This window comes from Dysidea avara, chromosome 7 (genome assembly GCF_963678975.1).
Source record: "Dysidea avara chromosome 7, odDysAvar1.4, whole genome shotgun sequence".
Lineage (NCBI taxonomy): Eukaryota > Metazoa > Porifera > Demospongiae > Dictyoceratida > Dysideidae > Dysidea > Dysidea avara.
The window spans coordinates 26,121,058-26,136,627 of record NC_089278.1 but is presented as its reverse complement, the minus strand read 5'-3'; the positions used below and the strand labels follow the sequence as shown (position 1 = coordinate 26,136,627).

At 40.0% G+C, this 15,570-nt stretch overlaps 1 protein-coding gene across 2 annotated transcripts; it reads right to left on the bottom strand.

Moving 5' to 3' along the window:
• Positions 1 to 10,176: 10,176 nt before the first annotated feature.
• On the bottom strand, positions 10,177 to 15,319 carry LOC136261588 (uncharacterized). 2 transcript variants are annotated; one of them, XM_066055616.1, is made up of 4 exons: positions 14,920 to 15,017; positions 14,561 to 14,872; positions 11,584 to 11,754; positions 10,177 to 11,442 (listed from the first exon to the last, which is right to left on the bottom strand). In XM_066055616.1, exons 2-4 carry the CDS (start codon positions 14,849 to 14,851, stop codon positions 10,369 to 10,371), a joined length of 1,536 nt encoding a protein of 511 aa, XP_065911688.1. In that variant the 5' UTR covers positions 14,852 to 14,872; positions 14,920 to 15,017; the 3' UTR covers positions 10,177 to 10,368. The 2 variants fall into 2 exon arrangements, with proteins under 2 accessions (XP_065911688.1, XP_065911687.1); XM_066055615.1 differs by having other exon boundaries at positions 14,561 to 15,319.
• Between the last annotated feature and the right edge of the window lie 251 nt (positions 15,320 to 15,570).

Genomic DNA, 15,570 nt, shown 5'->3' with positions numbered 1-15,570 from the left:
CAATTCAAACCACGAGAACCAATTAGTTGTAGCAAGGTATCTCTCAGCTTGTTTAGTCCTGTATACCCTTAAATGCACCTATCAATGTAATGTCCGAATACCACAAGTATGGGCTGAGGGTATGAACCTTATACACAGTGATATTACAACATAAAAATGGTGGCAATAGTGGGGAACTTGCAATTGTACAGAGGGGTATTGGGAGATGTGGTGATAATGCATGCACTGCATGCAGCAAGTGGGAAGGTGAGGCATATACATCTACTTACAAGACAAATTCTGATAGTTTGTATCCACATCACAACTTTGGTCTGGTTTTGCTTAGTCACATCACTTGATCATACATGCTACCTAATCTAATGGTTCCATGTCGTAAAAGCATGGTTCCATGTCGTAAAAGCCACAAGTGAAATTCCTTTTGGCTACTACAGTTGAAAACGTAGTGAAGACCCCACTAACATGGCTATTTTGTCAATTATGATGTCATTGTGGATAGAGGTTTACCGATATGGGTTTTGCCATTTTCTGATATCCGATACTGATGTCACCAAAAGAAATTAAACCAATAACAGATGGTCAATCTGATATTTGCAAGGCACAGTTTTCAACAAATGTATATAGCCAGCCATAGATAATACTACACCTATCTATGATCTGCTCTTTTATGCTAAATGTAATCTATGGTCTATGTTTGTGGTGTCACTTCCATTGTGCAACCCAGAAGCACCACAAATAATTATTTTATGCATGCTCCCATCAAGGCTTAAACGGATTACTTTGCATTACTTCACATTTTAATGGCTGGTAGAGAAGACAGATTCTGCCATCCTTAGTTCTCCTGTGGCTTTTTCATTATCTCTAAAGTACTGGCTTTTACTATTTCATTTTAAACAATGGATTAGCACTTCAGCAAGGAAATAATTGCCTGTGTTTGTATGGCTTCTAGCTTTGTTCAGCACAGCCTCAATAAACAAGGAGCAGTGACACTAAAAGTGCCACTGATTAAGTAAGAAACCAATGTAATCCCACTGTGTGAATATTGCTAGCAATATCGATTCTTGTAGCACTTTTACCAATTACCGATATGGGCTAAAATTCCCATATTGGTGGCCAATCTGATTATCGGTACACCTCTAATTGTGGATATGGTCCATTAAGGGAAGGTGGAGGTTGTATTTTTTAAATTTAAGGGTGCCCAAGAGCAATACCAATGCAAGATTTGAAACATTCTTTGGATGCCAGCCACTACACTTGTATTACTAAAGCCTGGCTCAAAGTCAGAATATAGATCACATATACATGCAACTGTATATATCCCCTCCTAGCCATGAACCTCAAGTTTTGCTACATGGGGTTTATATTGTCGATATGTCTCAGTACATGTAGGCATGAAATTGTAATTTTATGTCAATATAACAATTACATAATAAAAATTTCCTGCTTAAAGCTTGTCATATTCCATTTTAACGTCTGTCTGGAAAAAATCACATAATTAGTATCAAGACACACGATAGTGTGTCGTGCGGCCCAAGAAGCCGGCGCGCCACACCGTGAGTATATTAACAGGAAGAAAGAAAACGCAATTTTCACACCTATGTAGCTCTGTGATTCCTTATCCGATTGGAACCAAATTTGCTAGAGACGTGCCGCCCAGTTAGGGGAGTCTACATACCAAATTTGAAGAAAACCGCTCCAGCCATTTCCGAGATACGAGCGAACAAAATTTCGTTTTAATTTCTTCGTTTTTTTCTTCTTCTTCATTTCGCACACTTCGCAAAATTCGCCATAACACACGAATGCGTGCTCGGATTGGGCTGAAATTTGGCACACTTAAAGGGCTTATTAAGGCGGATCTCCGTACCAACTTTGGTAGGAATCCGATGAACATTCACGGAGTTATGACCGATTATTTGCGTAAAATAAGGTCGAAGGTCTGTCACGCCTACAGGGTAAACGCCTTGGAAGAATCAGTTGAAAATTGATATGTAGATGGAGCAACCATCGTAGGAGTGCCTTTTTGTGGTTTGAAAGGAATCGGGATAAAGATTATGGAGATATGACACAAAACCCAACCTGTGTCAAAATTACGCGATCGATTTTTATGAATAAAAAAACTATTAGTTTTCGTGTCTACCAGGCAAACCGCTTAGAGCCACGAGCTGAAAATCAGTATGTAGCTGGAATAATCATCATAGAAAGTTCTTGCAGTAGTACAGAAGAATCGGATTACAAATCACTGAGTTATGATCCGAAAGGCAACTACGTGCAGCAAATGCGAGATCGAGATACTCTAATAGAACAGTCACCCTAATAAAGCATTCAGCTGCATGTATAATTTACTCAGTTATATTACATTGCAAGTTATTCTGTAGGGAATTCAGCTACAAACAAGTCACCCTGTAGTCAGATCAGCTAGAAGAAGGTACCTAATAGAGAGTTCAGCTACAAAGAAGCCATCATGTAGAGAGTTCAGCTCAAATAAATCACCCTGTAGAGAATTCAGCTACAAACAAATTGCCCTGTAGAGAGATCAGCTAGAAGAAGTTACCTTGTAGAGAGTTCAGTTACAAAGAAACAATCATGTGAAGAGTTTAGCTGCAAATAAATCACCCAGTAGAAAGTTCCGCTATGAACAGATCACACTGTAGAGAGTTCAGTTAGAAACAAGTCATCCTGTAGAGAGTTCAGCTAGAAGAAGTTACATTGTGAGAGTTCAGCTACAAACAAATCACCCTGTAGAGAGTTCAGCTACAAACAAATCACCCTGTAGAGAGTTCAGCTAGAAACAAGTCATCCTGTAGAGAGTTCAGCTAGAAGAAGTTACATTGTGAGAGTTCAGCTACAAACAAATCACCCTGTAGAGAGTTCAGCTACAAACAAATCACCCTGTAGAGAGTTCAGCTACAAACAAGTCACCCTGTAGAGAGATCAGCTAGAAGAAGTTACATTGTAGAGAGTTCAGCTACAACGAAACTACCATGTACAGAGTTCAACTGCAAACAAATTGCCCTGTAGAGAATTCAGCTACAAACAAATCACCCTGTAGAGAGTTCAGCTAGAAAAAAGTCACCCTATAGAGAGTTCAGCTAGAAGAAGTTACATTGTATAGAGTTCAGCTACAAAGAAACTGCCATGTAGAGAGTTCAGCAGCAAACAAATTGCCCTGTAGAGAATTTAACTACAGACAAATCAACTTGTAGAAAGATCAGCTAGAAGAAGTTAGCTTGTAGAGACTTTAGCAACAAACAAATCACAATGTAGAGGGTTCAGCTACAAACAAATCACCCTGTAAAAAGATCAGCTAGAAGAAGTTACCTTGTAGAGAGTTCAGCTACAAACAAATCACCCTGTAGAGAGTTCAGCTAGAAACAAGTCACCCTGTAGAGAGATCAGCTAGAAACAAGTCACCGGTAGAGAGTTCAGCTAGAAGAAGTTACATTGTAGAGAGTTCAGCTACAAAGAAACTACCATGTAGAGAGTTCAGCAGCAAACAAATTTCCCTGTAGAGAATTCAGCTACAGACAAATCACCTTGTAGAAAGATCAGCTAGAAGAAGTTACCTTGTAGAGAGTTCAGCTACAAACAAATCACCCTGTAGAGGGTTCAGCTACAAACAAGTCACCCTGTAGAGAGTTCAGCTAGAAGAAGTTACATTGTAGAGAGATCAGCTAGAAACAAGTCACCCTGTAGAGAGTTCAGCTAGAAGAAGTTACATTATAGAGAGTTCAGCTACAAAGAAACTACCATGTACAGAGTTCAACTGCAAACAAATTGCCCTGTAGACAATTCAGCTACAAACAAATCACCCTGTAGAAAGTTCAGCTAGAAGAAGTTACCTTGTAGAAGAGAGTTCAGCTACAAACAAATCACCCTGTAGAGAGTTCAGCTAGAAGAAGTTACATTGTAGAGAGTTCAGCTACAAAGAAACTACCATGTAGAGAGTTCAGCTAGAAACAAGTCACCCTGTAGAGAGATAAGCTAGAAACAAGTCACCCGTAGATAGTTCAGCTAGAAGAAGTTACATTGTAGAGAGTTCAGCTACAAAGAAACTACCATGTAGAGAGTTCAGCTGCAAACAAATTGCACTGTAGAGACAAACAAATCACCCTGTAGAAAGATCAGCTAGAAGAAGTTACCTTGTAGAGAGTTCAGCTACAAACAAATCACCCTGTAGAGAGTTCAGCTAGAAACAAGTCACCCTGTAGAGAGATCAGCTAGAAACAAGTCACCCTGTAGAGAGTTCAGCTAGAAGAAGTCACATTGTAGAGAGTTCAGCTACAAAGAAACTACCATGTAGAGAGTTCAGCTGCAAACAAATTGCCCTGTAGAGAATTCAGCTACAAACAAATCACCTTGTAGAAAGATCAGCTAGAAGAAGTTACCTTGTAGAGAGTTCAGCTACAAACAAATCACCCTGTAGAGAGTTCAGCTAGAAACAAGTCACCCTGTAGAGAGATCAGCTAGAAACAAGCCACCCGTAGAGAGTTCAGCTAGAAGAAGTTACATTGTAGCAGTTTAGCTGCAAACAAATCACCCTGTAGAGAATTCAGCTACAAACAAATCACCCTGTAGAAAGATCAGCTAGAAGAAGTCACCTTGTAGAGAGTTCAGCTACAAACAAATCACCCTGTAGAGAGTTCAGCTAGAAACAAGTCACCCTGTAGAGAGATCAGCTAGAAACAAGCCACCCGTAGAGAGTTCAGCTAGAAGAAGTTACATTGTAGCAGTTTAGCTGCAAACAAATCACCCTGTAGAGAATTCAGCTACAAACAAATCACCCTGTAGAAAGATCAGCTAGAAGAAGTAACCTTGTAGAGAGTTCAGCTACAAACAAATCACCCTGTAGAGAGTTCAGCTACAAACAAGTCATCCGGTAGAGAGATCAGCCAGAAGGATCATCTTGCAGAGAAGTTAGCTACAAAGAAATCACCCTGCTTCATCTTTTCTTCTTCCTGTAGTAAAGAAAAAATGACAGGTTAAAAAGCCCTAGGCCGGCTTTATGGCCGGCTTTGGGGTATACAAATACAAAAAGAAGTGAAATCTAATCCAAAACAGCCAAGCTGTAAAAAAAGAGTGCGGCCCTGAGAAAGGCTATGGTGAAAAAAGATGTGAAATCCAAGGTGGCGGCCACGAAATAGCTGTGATGGTAGGTTAATGGTAAAAATTTTAATAACAACAATTCAGGTGAATTTGGTGCCGCTTGGTCTTGGCACAAAATTCACCTGAATTGTCGTTGTTAAAATTTTTACCATTAACCTACCATCACAGCCATTTCTTGGCCGCCACCTTGGATTTCACATCTTTTTTCACCATAGCCTTTCTCAGGGCCGCACTCTTTTTTTACAGCTTGGCTGTTTTGGATTAGATAATCATTATCTTAAAAGTAAATTGTCCACTGATCAATGTCTTTATTGTAGGAAACCAGTTCTCCTGTAAACCACTCTCAGTCATATTTTGCCTTTACTTTTCCTCCTATCTTGGGTTTATTGTTAGGACTGGCACCCTTCTTTTTCTTGCCTGCTTTAAGTCATCTTCATCATTCAAAAAGTTTTGCTGCTTGTCTGGAGGACCATAGATAGCTGCAGTATCTCTTGGCTTCTTTTGCTTTGTAATCGTTTCTTTTTAGCATCCTCTGATCTACCAATAGCATATAACATTAATCATTAACAGTATTGTAAGGTTGCACACACAGAACAGTCAGTAGGGGTCCACAGGTGCTGGCAATCTCCCTTGTTTCCTGACCTTTCTCCATGAATCCAAAGCTTATTAATATTTTTCTTTCTACCTGTTTTTGTTATAACAGAATTTAATAACTTGTTTATCAGCACATGCTACATACAAGACTCTAATTACAGTGATAATTGTGTTGCAAATAAGTAAACAAATGTAATCGTATTTCTTGTACTTTTATGGTGTGCTTAGATAAGAATCAGTGTGCTGGTAATCCTGTGCATAGCTCATTTGGCATAGCTAACACAGACATTATTGTCCGAATGTGTGTCCCTCCTATTAATTTGTAAAAGTTTGTTAGCCGTATCATTATCATTACAGCTATGTCCCCGTTACACAGCATTTAAACAACACTTAGTAGAAAAGCCATTCTGTATTCAATCCAGTCATTATGGAGAAATGGACAATTCCCTGGGAAACCATAAATGCCACTGTGTGGCCAGAGCTACAGAATCAACACCTTGCACTGTAAGAAATTGGACAAAAAGGAGGACAAATGAAAGCATGTGAATGGCATGATGTGTGTGTGCATTGTATATACTACAGTATGCCAAAAGGCAACGGTCAGCATCTAACAGCGAGCTTGTACCCTTAGCCGTTCTGACTGAAGGCAGTCTGTCATTCCAAAATTCTGTTTTTAAAAATTCTGTTTTTAAAAATTCTGTATCAATCTATCCGAAACATTTATTGGCTGTTCTGAAGATACTGTTAGGTTTGTTACTACCATAAACAACGAAAGTTTAGCGCGGCTTAAGCAAATTTGACAAACAAAGGAAATTTGCCAAACTTTATTTGCCTATTAGTTATTTTTATACTGTTCAGTACTGGCCATATACAGTATGTTTGCCAAACATTTCCTGCTTTGCATGCTGATTCGCCAAAATTAAGTCACCATCATTTATGGTACCTAACTAGTGCTGCGCATAGTTGCTACATACCTACAATATTTCGCTAGGGTATATTAACACTTGCAAATATTTTACTGACCCTGTTGATAGTGCATTAATAAGCAAAGAGCCTATTCTTCCAGCCAACTTAACCAGTCTATTTATTTAATTCTTCATATGTTACCACTAATATTTATCAACAGACTTCAGTATTATCAAACTGACACACTAGTATAAATTTTGGTTAAATTTTGGTTAGGGTCTGCTCAGTTATTCACTTCAACCCATGCTCGCCTTGAGCTCAGAAAAAATTACCTTCGTACGGACAGTGAAAGTCATCATTTTGCTAAACAGGCAATACTAAAGTTATGGTTCAGGTTGACACAGATTAACATATTGCTATATAAAGACTTTTCATATTTCCAGTAGATTGGATAATGACTGTGTTCTTCATATCCAGTACAGCATCAATGATGGACTTCTGATACGGATAAAAGGAGAGAAGCGAAAAAGATTCAACTAAAGTTAAAACTTTACTGGCCTCAGCACCATCCAAAGAATCATTACCGTGACTGTGATGGGAGCTCTGAGAACTAAGTGTTGGTGCTGGGCAGTCAGGTGCTGGGACTCTCTTCTACAGGCACCTATGCACACAACACAGTATTATTTAATTTTGTATGAAGATTCATGAGGTATAAGACTCACCAGTGAATGTCCAGTTCTTTTGGGGTTACGTTGTAATAATTCTGAGCAACTGCTGCAAAGAGGCCTTCCTTCAGTGCTGCAGTCATAGCATAGAAAATCTGCAGCCTCATTACAGCACACTTCATAATCCATGTGGTTGAACCGCCAAAGTCACGTGATCAAAATCAAGTGGTTAAGGGCCGCTAAAATCACGTGATACTGGCTAAGGCAGCGAGTGATCATAGAGGGTGTGCGCGATGGTACCACAATTGATTTGGAGCAGCCCAGTAATAAGCTAATAAATACGGTACTGTAGTAGTGAATTCATGGGACGGATTGCGTGACAGTGGGAGGCAGACACGTCACAACTACAGATAACTAAGATCACGTGACGAAATGACTTAAAATTCTCCCGTAAAGATGACGGAGATGATTACTTAAAGTTTCCCCGTAATGAAGACGGAACACGTAACTTAAAGTTACTCCGTAAGTATGATGGCGCTGGTTACTTAAAAGTTTCCCGTAAAGGGTATGGTAATTTTTGCGTTTTAAGTAAATTTCTGCAAGACCACTTTTTTGAGAATCTTCCTGGTCACATTCTGACGGTTATCACTGTGGTTCGCGGAGTAAAAGTAGAAGTTGATACCCTATTATTCATCACGATATCATTCCGTTTGAGGTAGAGATGAAATATCATTGCTCTCCGTCTCGCACTTTTACGCACGACGAGTTGTAGTCTCGTGCCCAGACCCCACCCACTGCATTTAAATAGGGTCTGGTGACATTCGCAGGAGTTTTGGGCCCTACGCCATTTTTCTTTTCTGACCAATCGGACGCCTTGATTCAGGTACAACGCGATTTGATAGGCTGGAACAAGGAAAATGGCCGACTACAGCTATGGATACAAATGCGTAAACAATATGGCGGCGGGCCCAAAAACATAGCGTAAGTCACCAGACCCTGTTCAACGCAGTGGGTGGGGTCTGGGCACGAGACTAGACGAGTTGAAGTTCGATCACACGAGCCAACAAATGGCGCCTTCTGCATCACGTGCATTACTGGCTGGAGGCGTGCGTGATTCTTTTTGTGCTAACCACAGTTAAGCTATTAACCTCCATTTAAAAGGTGGGGTGGGAGGGTCAATGTGACTGTGTGTGTGTGTGTGTGTGTGTGTGTGTGTGTGTGTGTGTGTGTGTGTGTGTGTGTGTGTGTGTGTGTGTGTGTGTGTGTGTGTGTGTGTGTGTGTGTGTGTGTGTGTGTGTGTGTGTGTGTGTGTGTGTGTGTGTGTGTGTGTGTGTGTGTGTGTGTGTGTGTGTGTGTGTGTGTGTGTGTGTGTGTGTGTGTGTGTGTGTGTGTGTGTGTGTGTGTGTGTGTGTGTGTGTGTGTGTGTGTGTGTGTGTGTGTGTGTGTGTGTGTGTGTGTGTGTGTGTGTGTGTGTGTGTGTGTGTGTGTGTGTGTGTGTGTGTGTGTGTGTGTGTGTGTGTGTGTGTGTGTGTGTGTGTGTGTGTGTGTGTGTGTGTGTGTGTGTGTGTGTGTGTGTGTGTGTGTGTGTGTGTGTGTGTGTGTGTGTGTGTGTGTGTGTGTGTGTGTGTGTGTGTGTGTGTGTGTGTGTGTGTGTGTGTGTGTGTGTGTGTGTGTGTGTGTGTGTGTGTGTGTGTGTGTGTGTGTGTGTGTGTGTGTGTGTGTGTGTGTGTGTGTGTGTGTGTGTGTGTGTGTGTGTGTGTGTGTGTGTGTGTGTGTGTGTGTGTGTGTGTGTGTGTGTGTGTGTGTGTGTGTGTGTGTGTGTGTGTGTGTGTGTGTGTGTGTGTGTGTGTGTGTGTGTGTGTGTGTGTGTGTGTGTGTGTGTGTGTGTGTGTGTGTGTGTGTGTGTGTGTGTGTGTGTGTGTGTGTGTGTGTGTGTGTGTGTGTGTGTGTGTGTGTGTGTGTGTGTGTGTGTGTGTGTGTGTGTGTGTGTGTGTGTGTGTGTGTGTGTGTGTGTGTGTGTGTGTGTGTGTGTGTGTGTGTGTGTGTGTGTGTGTGTGTGTGTGTGTGTGTGTGTGTGTGTGTGTGTGTGTGTGTGTGTGTGTGTGTGTGTGTGTGTGTGTGTGTGTGTGTGTGTGTGTGTGTGTGTGTGTGTGTGTGTGTGTGTGTGTGTGTGTGTGTGTGTGTGTGTGTACAAACACCACCACCCACTGTGAAAAAGGTGGGATATTTCCAGTGCCTTATTGAATAACAAATAAGCCTTACTGGTAATATAAATCCTGTGTTATACTCATCTTATACTTAGCTATTATATGGTTTCTTCAGACATTACCTGAAATAGCTCAATATATGCTGCCCACACTATACCATCACGGTATATGTGGTTTCAGTATGTTTAACACATTAACTAAAGCCTTACGTGAGATTGTTAGTGTTATACCAAACTTTTTTGTGTTCAATAAGCCACTGGAAATACCATCTTTGCTACATCCCTCTTTTTTCACAGTGACCATGCACAAAAATTCATATCATATGTTCATATTAGGGTGCACTACAGTGGAACCTCAGTTATCCGGACCCCACTTATCCGGATTCTCGGTTACCGAACTACGGAAATGACTGCTCTATTAGAGTAATGACTGTTCTATTAGGGTAGTTGATAATCCTGAATTTTTTTTAAAAGTTCTTCACACTATTTTAAGGTTATTTATGCAGTTTCAGAGATACAGACTTTTCAGACTTATGGACCACTCCTAGCTGGTCCCAAGGGGTTCGGATAACTGAGGTTCCACTGTATATAGAACATGCTATGCAGCCTGAATACATTATTCATGCATGCCTAATGACATGATAAGCACAAGGTGTAGGCAGAATGTTTCAGACCTAGCTGTATAGGTGACATGGTTTTCAGATTTGGTATACGTGTAACTAGCAAATCACAAACATGACCATATGGACATCTATTGTGCACACAGATACATATACATGTATACAAAATTAAAGCATGCATATATACAGACCGTTCATTGTACAAAATATATAGCAATGCCTATAAACTTGAGGGTTGAGGTATCAAAATAATATAAAAGAGTATATTGTTAAAATACTACTGGTAGATATAAAATTTCTTAACAAAACATTTGTTACTCTTAATATCATGATATACCACGACAAGTGTGTGAGGTATTTCTGGAATAACCACATCTGCAACTGAACGCGCCTTCACAAGTGATGGAAACTCAAACTGATACTCTAAGGATGACGTAAAGTAGTTTGAAGACTGTCTAACTTCCATTACAGTTTTGTCATCGACATTCTTGAATGTGACGGCAACAACTTCACCACTGAACAGTGAAAGGAAACAATCACACAACAGAGAATCTGAAAGAGACCAGCTATGAGAGACATCATAAGCTTCCTTGCCAGACTGCTGCAAAGGACTTAGATCTACTTTACACACCAACACTTTAGTGCCTTGTAGTAACAAGCTGCAGTACAAGTTGTTTTCAAGAATTATACCTGACTGGATTTTATATCTACCATCACAGCATTGTGCATTTGGTAATGGTACTGTTGTTGACCTCCAGTACTTTCCAGCTATTGGGGTCGGAGAGAACAAATGAAGAACTAAAGATAATGTAAATTCAGCTTGAATTAACTTTGTTGAAACACTCACAGCAACAATTTCATCATTTCCATATGAAATACAGAGAGAGTTTTTCAATTCAAATTGCAATGGGAAAAATTTAGAGTTCACAACAGGTTCCCATGAAGAATAATACGATTTGGGAGTGAATTGGTAAAGCCCTAATTTGAAAGTAGAACCAGCATCACTGCTACCTCCTAGAATGGTAACTTTGTTTAAATATAATACCACTGTCGGACAAACACACTTTTTACAGTTACTAAAAGTTTTCTTATCTTCACTGTCATTGACCAAGCTGTAATTTTCCATGTACCCTTGTAAACGCTTGTTACCTACACTTAACCTTCTTCCTGTTGTCTGTGATGTAAAGATTAAGTGTACTTGATTGTTTTGAATGAGTGGTAGCAATTGTTGTTGACAGGTGCAGGGAACTTCAAAGAGAGCTGTGTAATCATTTGCTATGGAAGCAGTGTCAATTAGCTTAGGAACTGTGGCAGTATACTCATCAGCAGAAGCTTGGTCATTAGAAGATTGCTGTAAAATATCAAAGAAAGTTGTGCAGTGTTTACTATTTAGTTAAGCATACAATATGCACATACATACAGTATATGCATGGTAATTACAGTACACAGACATTACATCATTGAGGATACATATAGATTATTGTATACTCACCTGCATGTGTTGTGTACCAAATGTTTCTACTGTCAGAGTCACCTCATCAGCAGTTCCCTCATTTGCCTCATGCACAGGAGTTGTTGCCTCTATTGGAGTAGCTGACTTCACCGATTCATTTGAGATAGTGCTGCGTTTACTTTCCCTAGTGCTGTCTTTTTGAAGTTGTGGCTATAATATAATGGAGAAATAGGCATAAATATTATAATAATTGCCACATACCATTTCATAGAGTGAATGTACTCAATACACAAATAGTTACAATATAGACAAGAGTGTGTCCATTGCCACAGTACATAAAAATGTGTCTACTGCCTCAATGGGGGCATAGACAGCCAAACCAGTATGGCAGTATCACTAAGTGGCTGCTAATGTGCTAGAGGGACAAAATTGGTAGCTGGTTGCAACAAAACTGCTGTTTACACTAGTACAAGGAAAAATTAGTTTGACTCGTATGATAGAAATAAATGAAACACTACAGGTGTATGCAACTCACTACTTTTAAAATTCCTCATACTTGTTTATTTGCTTTTTAAACACAAGTATGACTAGTGAACTTGTGTATACTCCCTCAAAAGAAAGAATGGTGCCAGACATATCTTAAAATCAATTTTGCATTTGAATGCTCTTAACTATGGACCTTATCTACATTGACGTCATAATTGACAAAATGGCCATGTTAGTGTGGGGACTTTATCATGTATTTATCCGTAGTAGCCAAAATGAGCTTTGTTTTGACTTTCACGACATGGAACCATTGGATAATGAAGGAAAGAGGCTAGTTAGCATGATGTGGCAATGCGAAATAATTCCACCAGGCAAAACCAGTCCAGACCTAAGTTTGATATACTGTAAGGAGGGAAACTTTGGAGTAGGAAAAATTTGGCGAATCAGGCAAAATATCACTGTTGGCAAAATAAAATTTGGCGAATTATTAGCAAAGTGCACGCCCTATTTAATTAATTAGATTACAAATTGCTGTGTCTGAAGTGATAACTGGGAGTGCCACGCCTCTTCGGTGCCTGGAGTCAGCTATCAACTAACAGTAGATCTACACCCTCTGGAATAGTGAATATCGTACTTAATATGGTAGGACTTGCTACATGTCATGCCCGTTTCGAGATGAGGTTTGGGGATACTAGCTGTGTGTACAGTAGCTAGCTTAGCTACCTAGTGAAGTATAGTCGAGGCAAGCCTTGCTCTAGCTGATGCCTGGCCCAGTAGAAAATTGATTAGTCCAAGGCTTGGTTTGCTATTTTCTTCACCAGCAAAAATATTTGGATGGGAAAAATTTGGCGAATTCATGGTCATTTGCCAAATTTGCCAAATTTTAATGGTGCCAAAGTTTCCCTCCATACAGTAGATACAAAACTACGTGCATTTGTCTTGTAAGTATGCATGTATGCCTCACCTTGCAGTATATAAACATTACCATAGCGAAACACCATTTCTCCCAATACCCCTTTGTACAAAGTCCCCACACTATCACTACCATTGTTATACTGTGATGTCAATGTGGTGAAGTGGCCATTTCACTTCATTTTCAGCTATGTTCAGCCTGTTACACAGTATTACAAATGAAAACAAAAGTAAGTCCATGACTCATGCATTATACATACCCCTAAAGGCACCTGTGTCAGGTTGAAACAACATCTAACAGTGAAAAAAACAAGCCCCTAGCCTTATCCATTATTGAGTAATACTTGTCTGAAGGCATCAGGCTGGCAATTAGTTAAAAGAAAATTAACATCCCATAGCAACTTATCAGAGGCATTTTTGACCACTCTAATGTCATTTTTGAGTTTGATTCTATGGTTCTACCTAACCAATACTGCCAAGGCACCGTGAAGGTATTGTAAGGCTGGTTTCTTGTAATTTTTTTTTTTTGCGAGAAGGTGCAAAACTCTGTGTATAATCCCTAACATACTGTACTACATGAATTTTAATTTGGACTGAGAAAAGTTTGGAAAACAACATGGTCAGACAGGTGTACCTGATGTCAGCAGAGGACAAGGCAGACTGGAATAAGAAAAGTACACAGAAATCCCGACTGCATTTCCAGGAATATAACACTTATTGTTTTAGTGATTTAATATCATGCATTACTCCAGCTTGTTTCAGTACTTTTTATCGATGTACCCTACTCTAGTTGAAAATTCCAATTTTTTCTGTGTACTCGTTTGTTAACTTTTTTGTAAATAATTATAATGACTGGTGAACCCACACATACCACATCTGAAATGGCGCCACACGCCCCAATTATCTTCTGAAAAGTGAAGTATCCATTACACTTTGTTGTCAGCTTTGTTCAACGCGTCACACAGCATTTTGAATCAAGAACTACTTGAAAAGCACCTCTGCTATCAAAATAGCCACTATGAAAAATACGAACGATTTCCGTTACGAAAGGAAGCCATCATGTGCTACCACCAAATCAACGCTTTTCGCTGTCAGCAAAGACGAATGGGACACAAAGGAGGACACTGGTAAGTCCATGAGCAATGCACTGTATGTACTGCGGTATTCCAAAAGGCACCTGTCGGGCCGAAACAACGTCAAACAGTGAAACAATCAAGCCCGTAGCCTTAGCCGATATTGAGTTACACTTGTCTGAAGGCACCAGTCAGTCAGTTACTCAGTCAGTCAGTCAGTCAGTAGAAAATTCCATTAAATAAATTGTTCTTAAAATTCTGTAGCAACTTGTTGAAAGCGTTTTGGGTCGATCTGAAAGCTTGTTTGGGCTTAGTTTTACCTGACCAATACTGCCTCATCGTCGTCAGGGAAAATTGAGGCTGGTTTTTGGGTGATGTTATCCCGTGGGCCACGCCTACTACTTTGTGGTCCCTACTATACAGTACCATTGTACTGTATGATAACCTCAGGCCAAACAGTGTGATACTATATACACAAACCTCAAATGCAACACGTGTATTTTAAATCCTGCACTTGTGACACATGATCATAGTAAAAGGCTCACCTGCACATCTGCTGTAGCTGCATTGAATTCTGATTCTGCATTCATGGTCACTTCATTAGAAGTTCTTTCATGCATGGGAGTTTTTTTCTTTGCTGACTGAACTGAACCATTTGTGATGGGGCTATGTTGACTTGCTCTATTGCTGTCTTGTTGCAGCTGTAATGGTAAAGAGTTGTTGCCAGATTTGTTATCTACAACATTAGAAGAATGACTTGAAGTTCCGACACTGCCAAAACTTTGAGCACAGGAACTTCCTGATTGATTGATACCCATCCTCATATTATTAACCATCCCCTCCAATTTATTCACCTTCTGCGAAATGTCACGTATTTCACCCATCAACTGGCGCTTTAGCTCACTGATGGTTTGATCAATATGAGTCTTCAAGATTTCGGTGTACTTTTGGAGACCAGTTTCAATCGAGGCTTCAATGATATCGTGGTGATCTTGTAAGGGGCTTAACTCATCTCTCGAACTAACGCTTGACTTGTGCGAACTGATGGCACTGGTGGGCACAGAACTGATTCCCGACTCTTCTCGAGATGATTCTGGCTCATCGTACGATTTGTTAACATAACCTTCTTCATTTTCCTGCCGAGACCAAGAAGGATTTGACGAATGCTCTGATGCCGCGGAAGGCTGTAAATGCGGCTGCAGTGATGGATCTTTATGTTCTATAAAAGTGGACATTCTCCTGAGAAATTCTGTCTATAGCCTTAAGTGACGTGATTTTATACTCTACTTAAGTGTAAACAACTTGATGGGGAATATCCCAGGACACCCCCTTTAGCTCATTGCGGTAAACCACACGGTAGATAAGCTTAGAGATGAATGGTTATGATGGGAAGAAAAAAACAGGCGGGGTTATGAAAATTTCACAACGTAAAAATTGTGCAAGTGATCTTTGTTACAATATTGAGAACTCCAGAGAACAAACAATACATGAATCCTCAGAAAAACTGCATGTGACCATTTAAGATCACTAGAACAGATACTGAGCAATCAGCTCT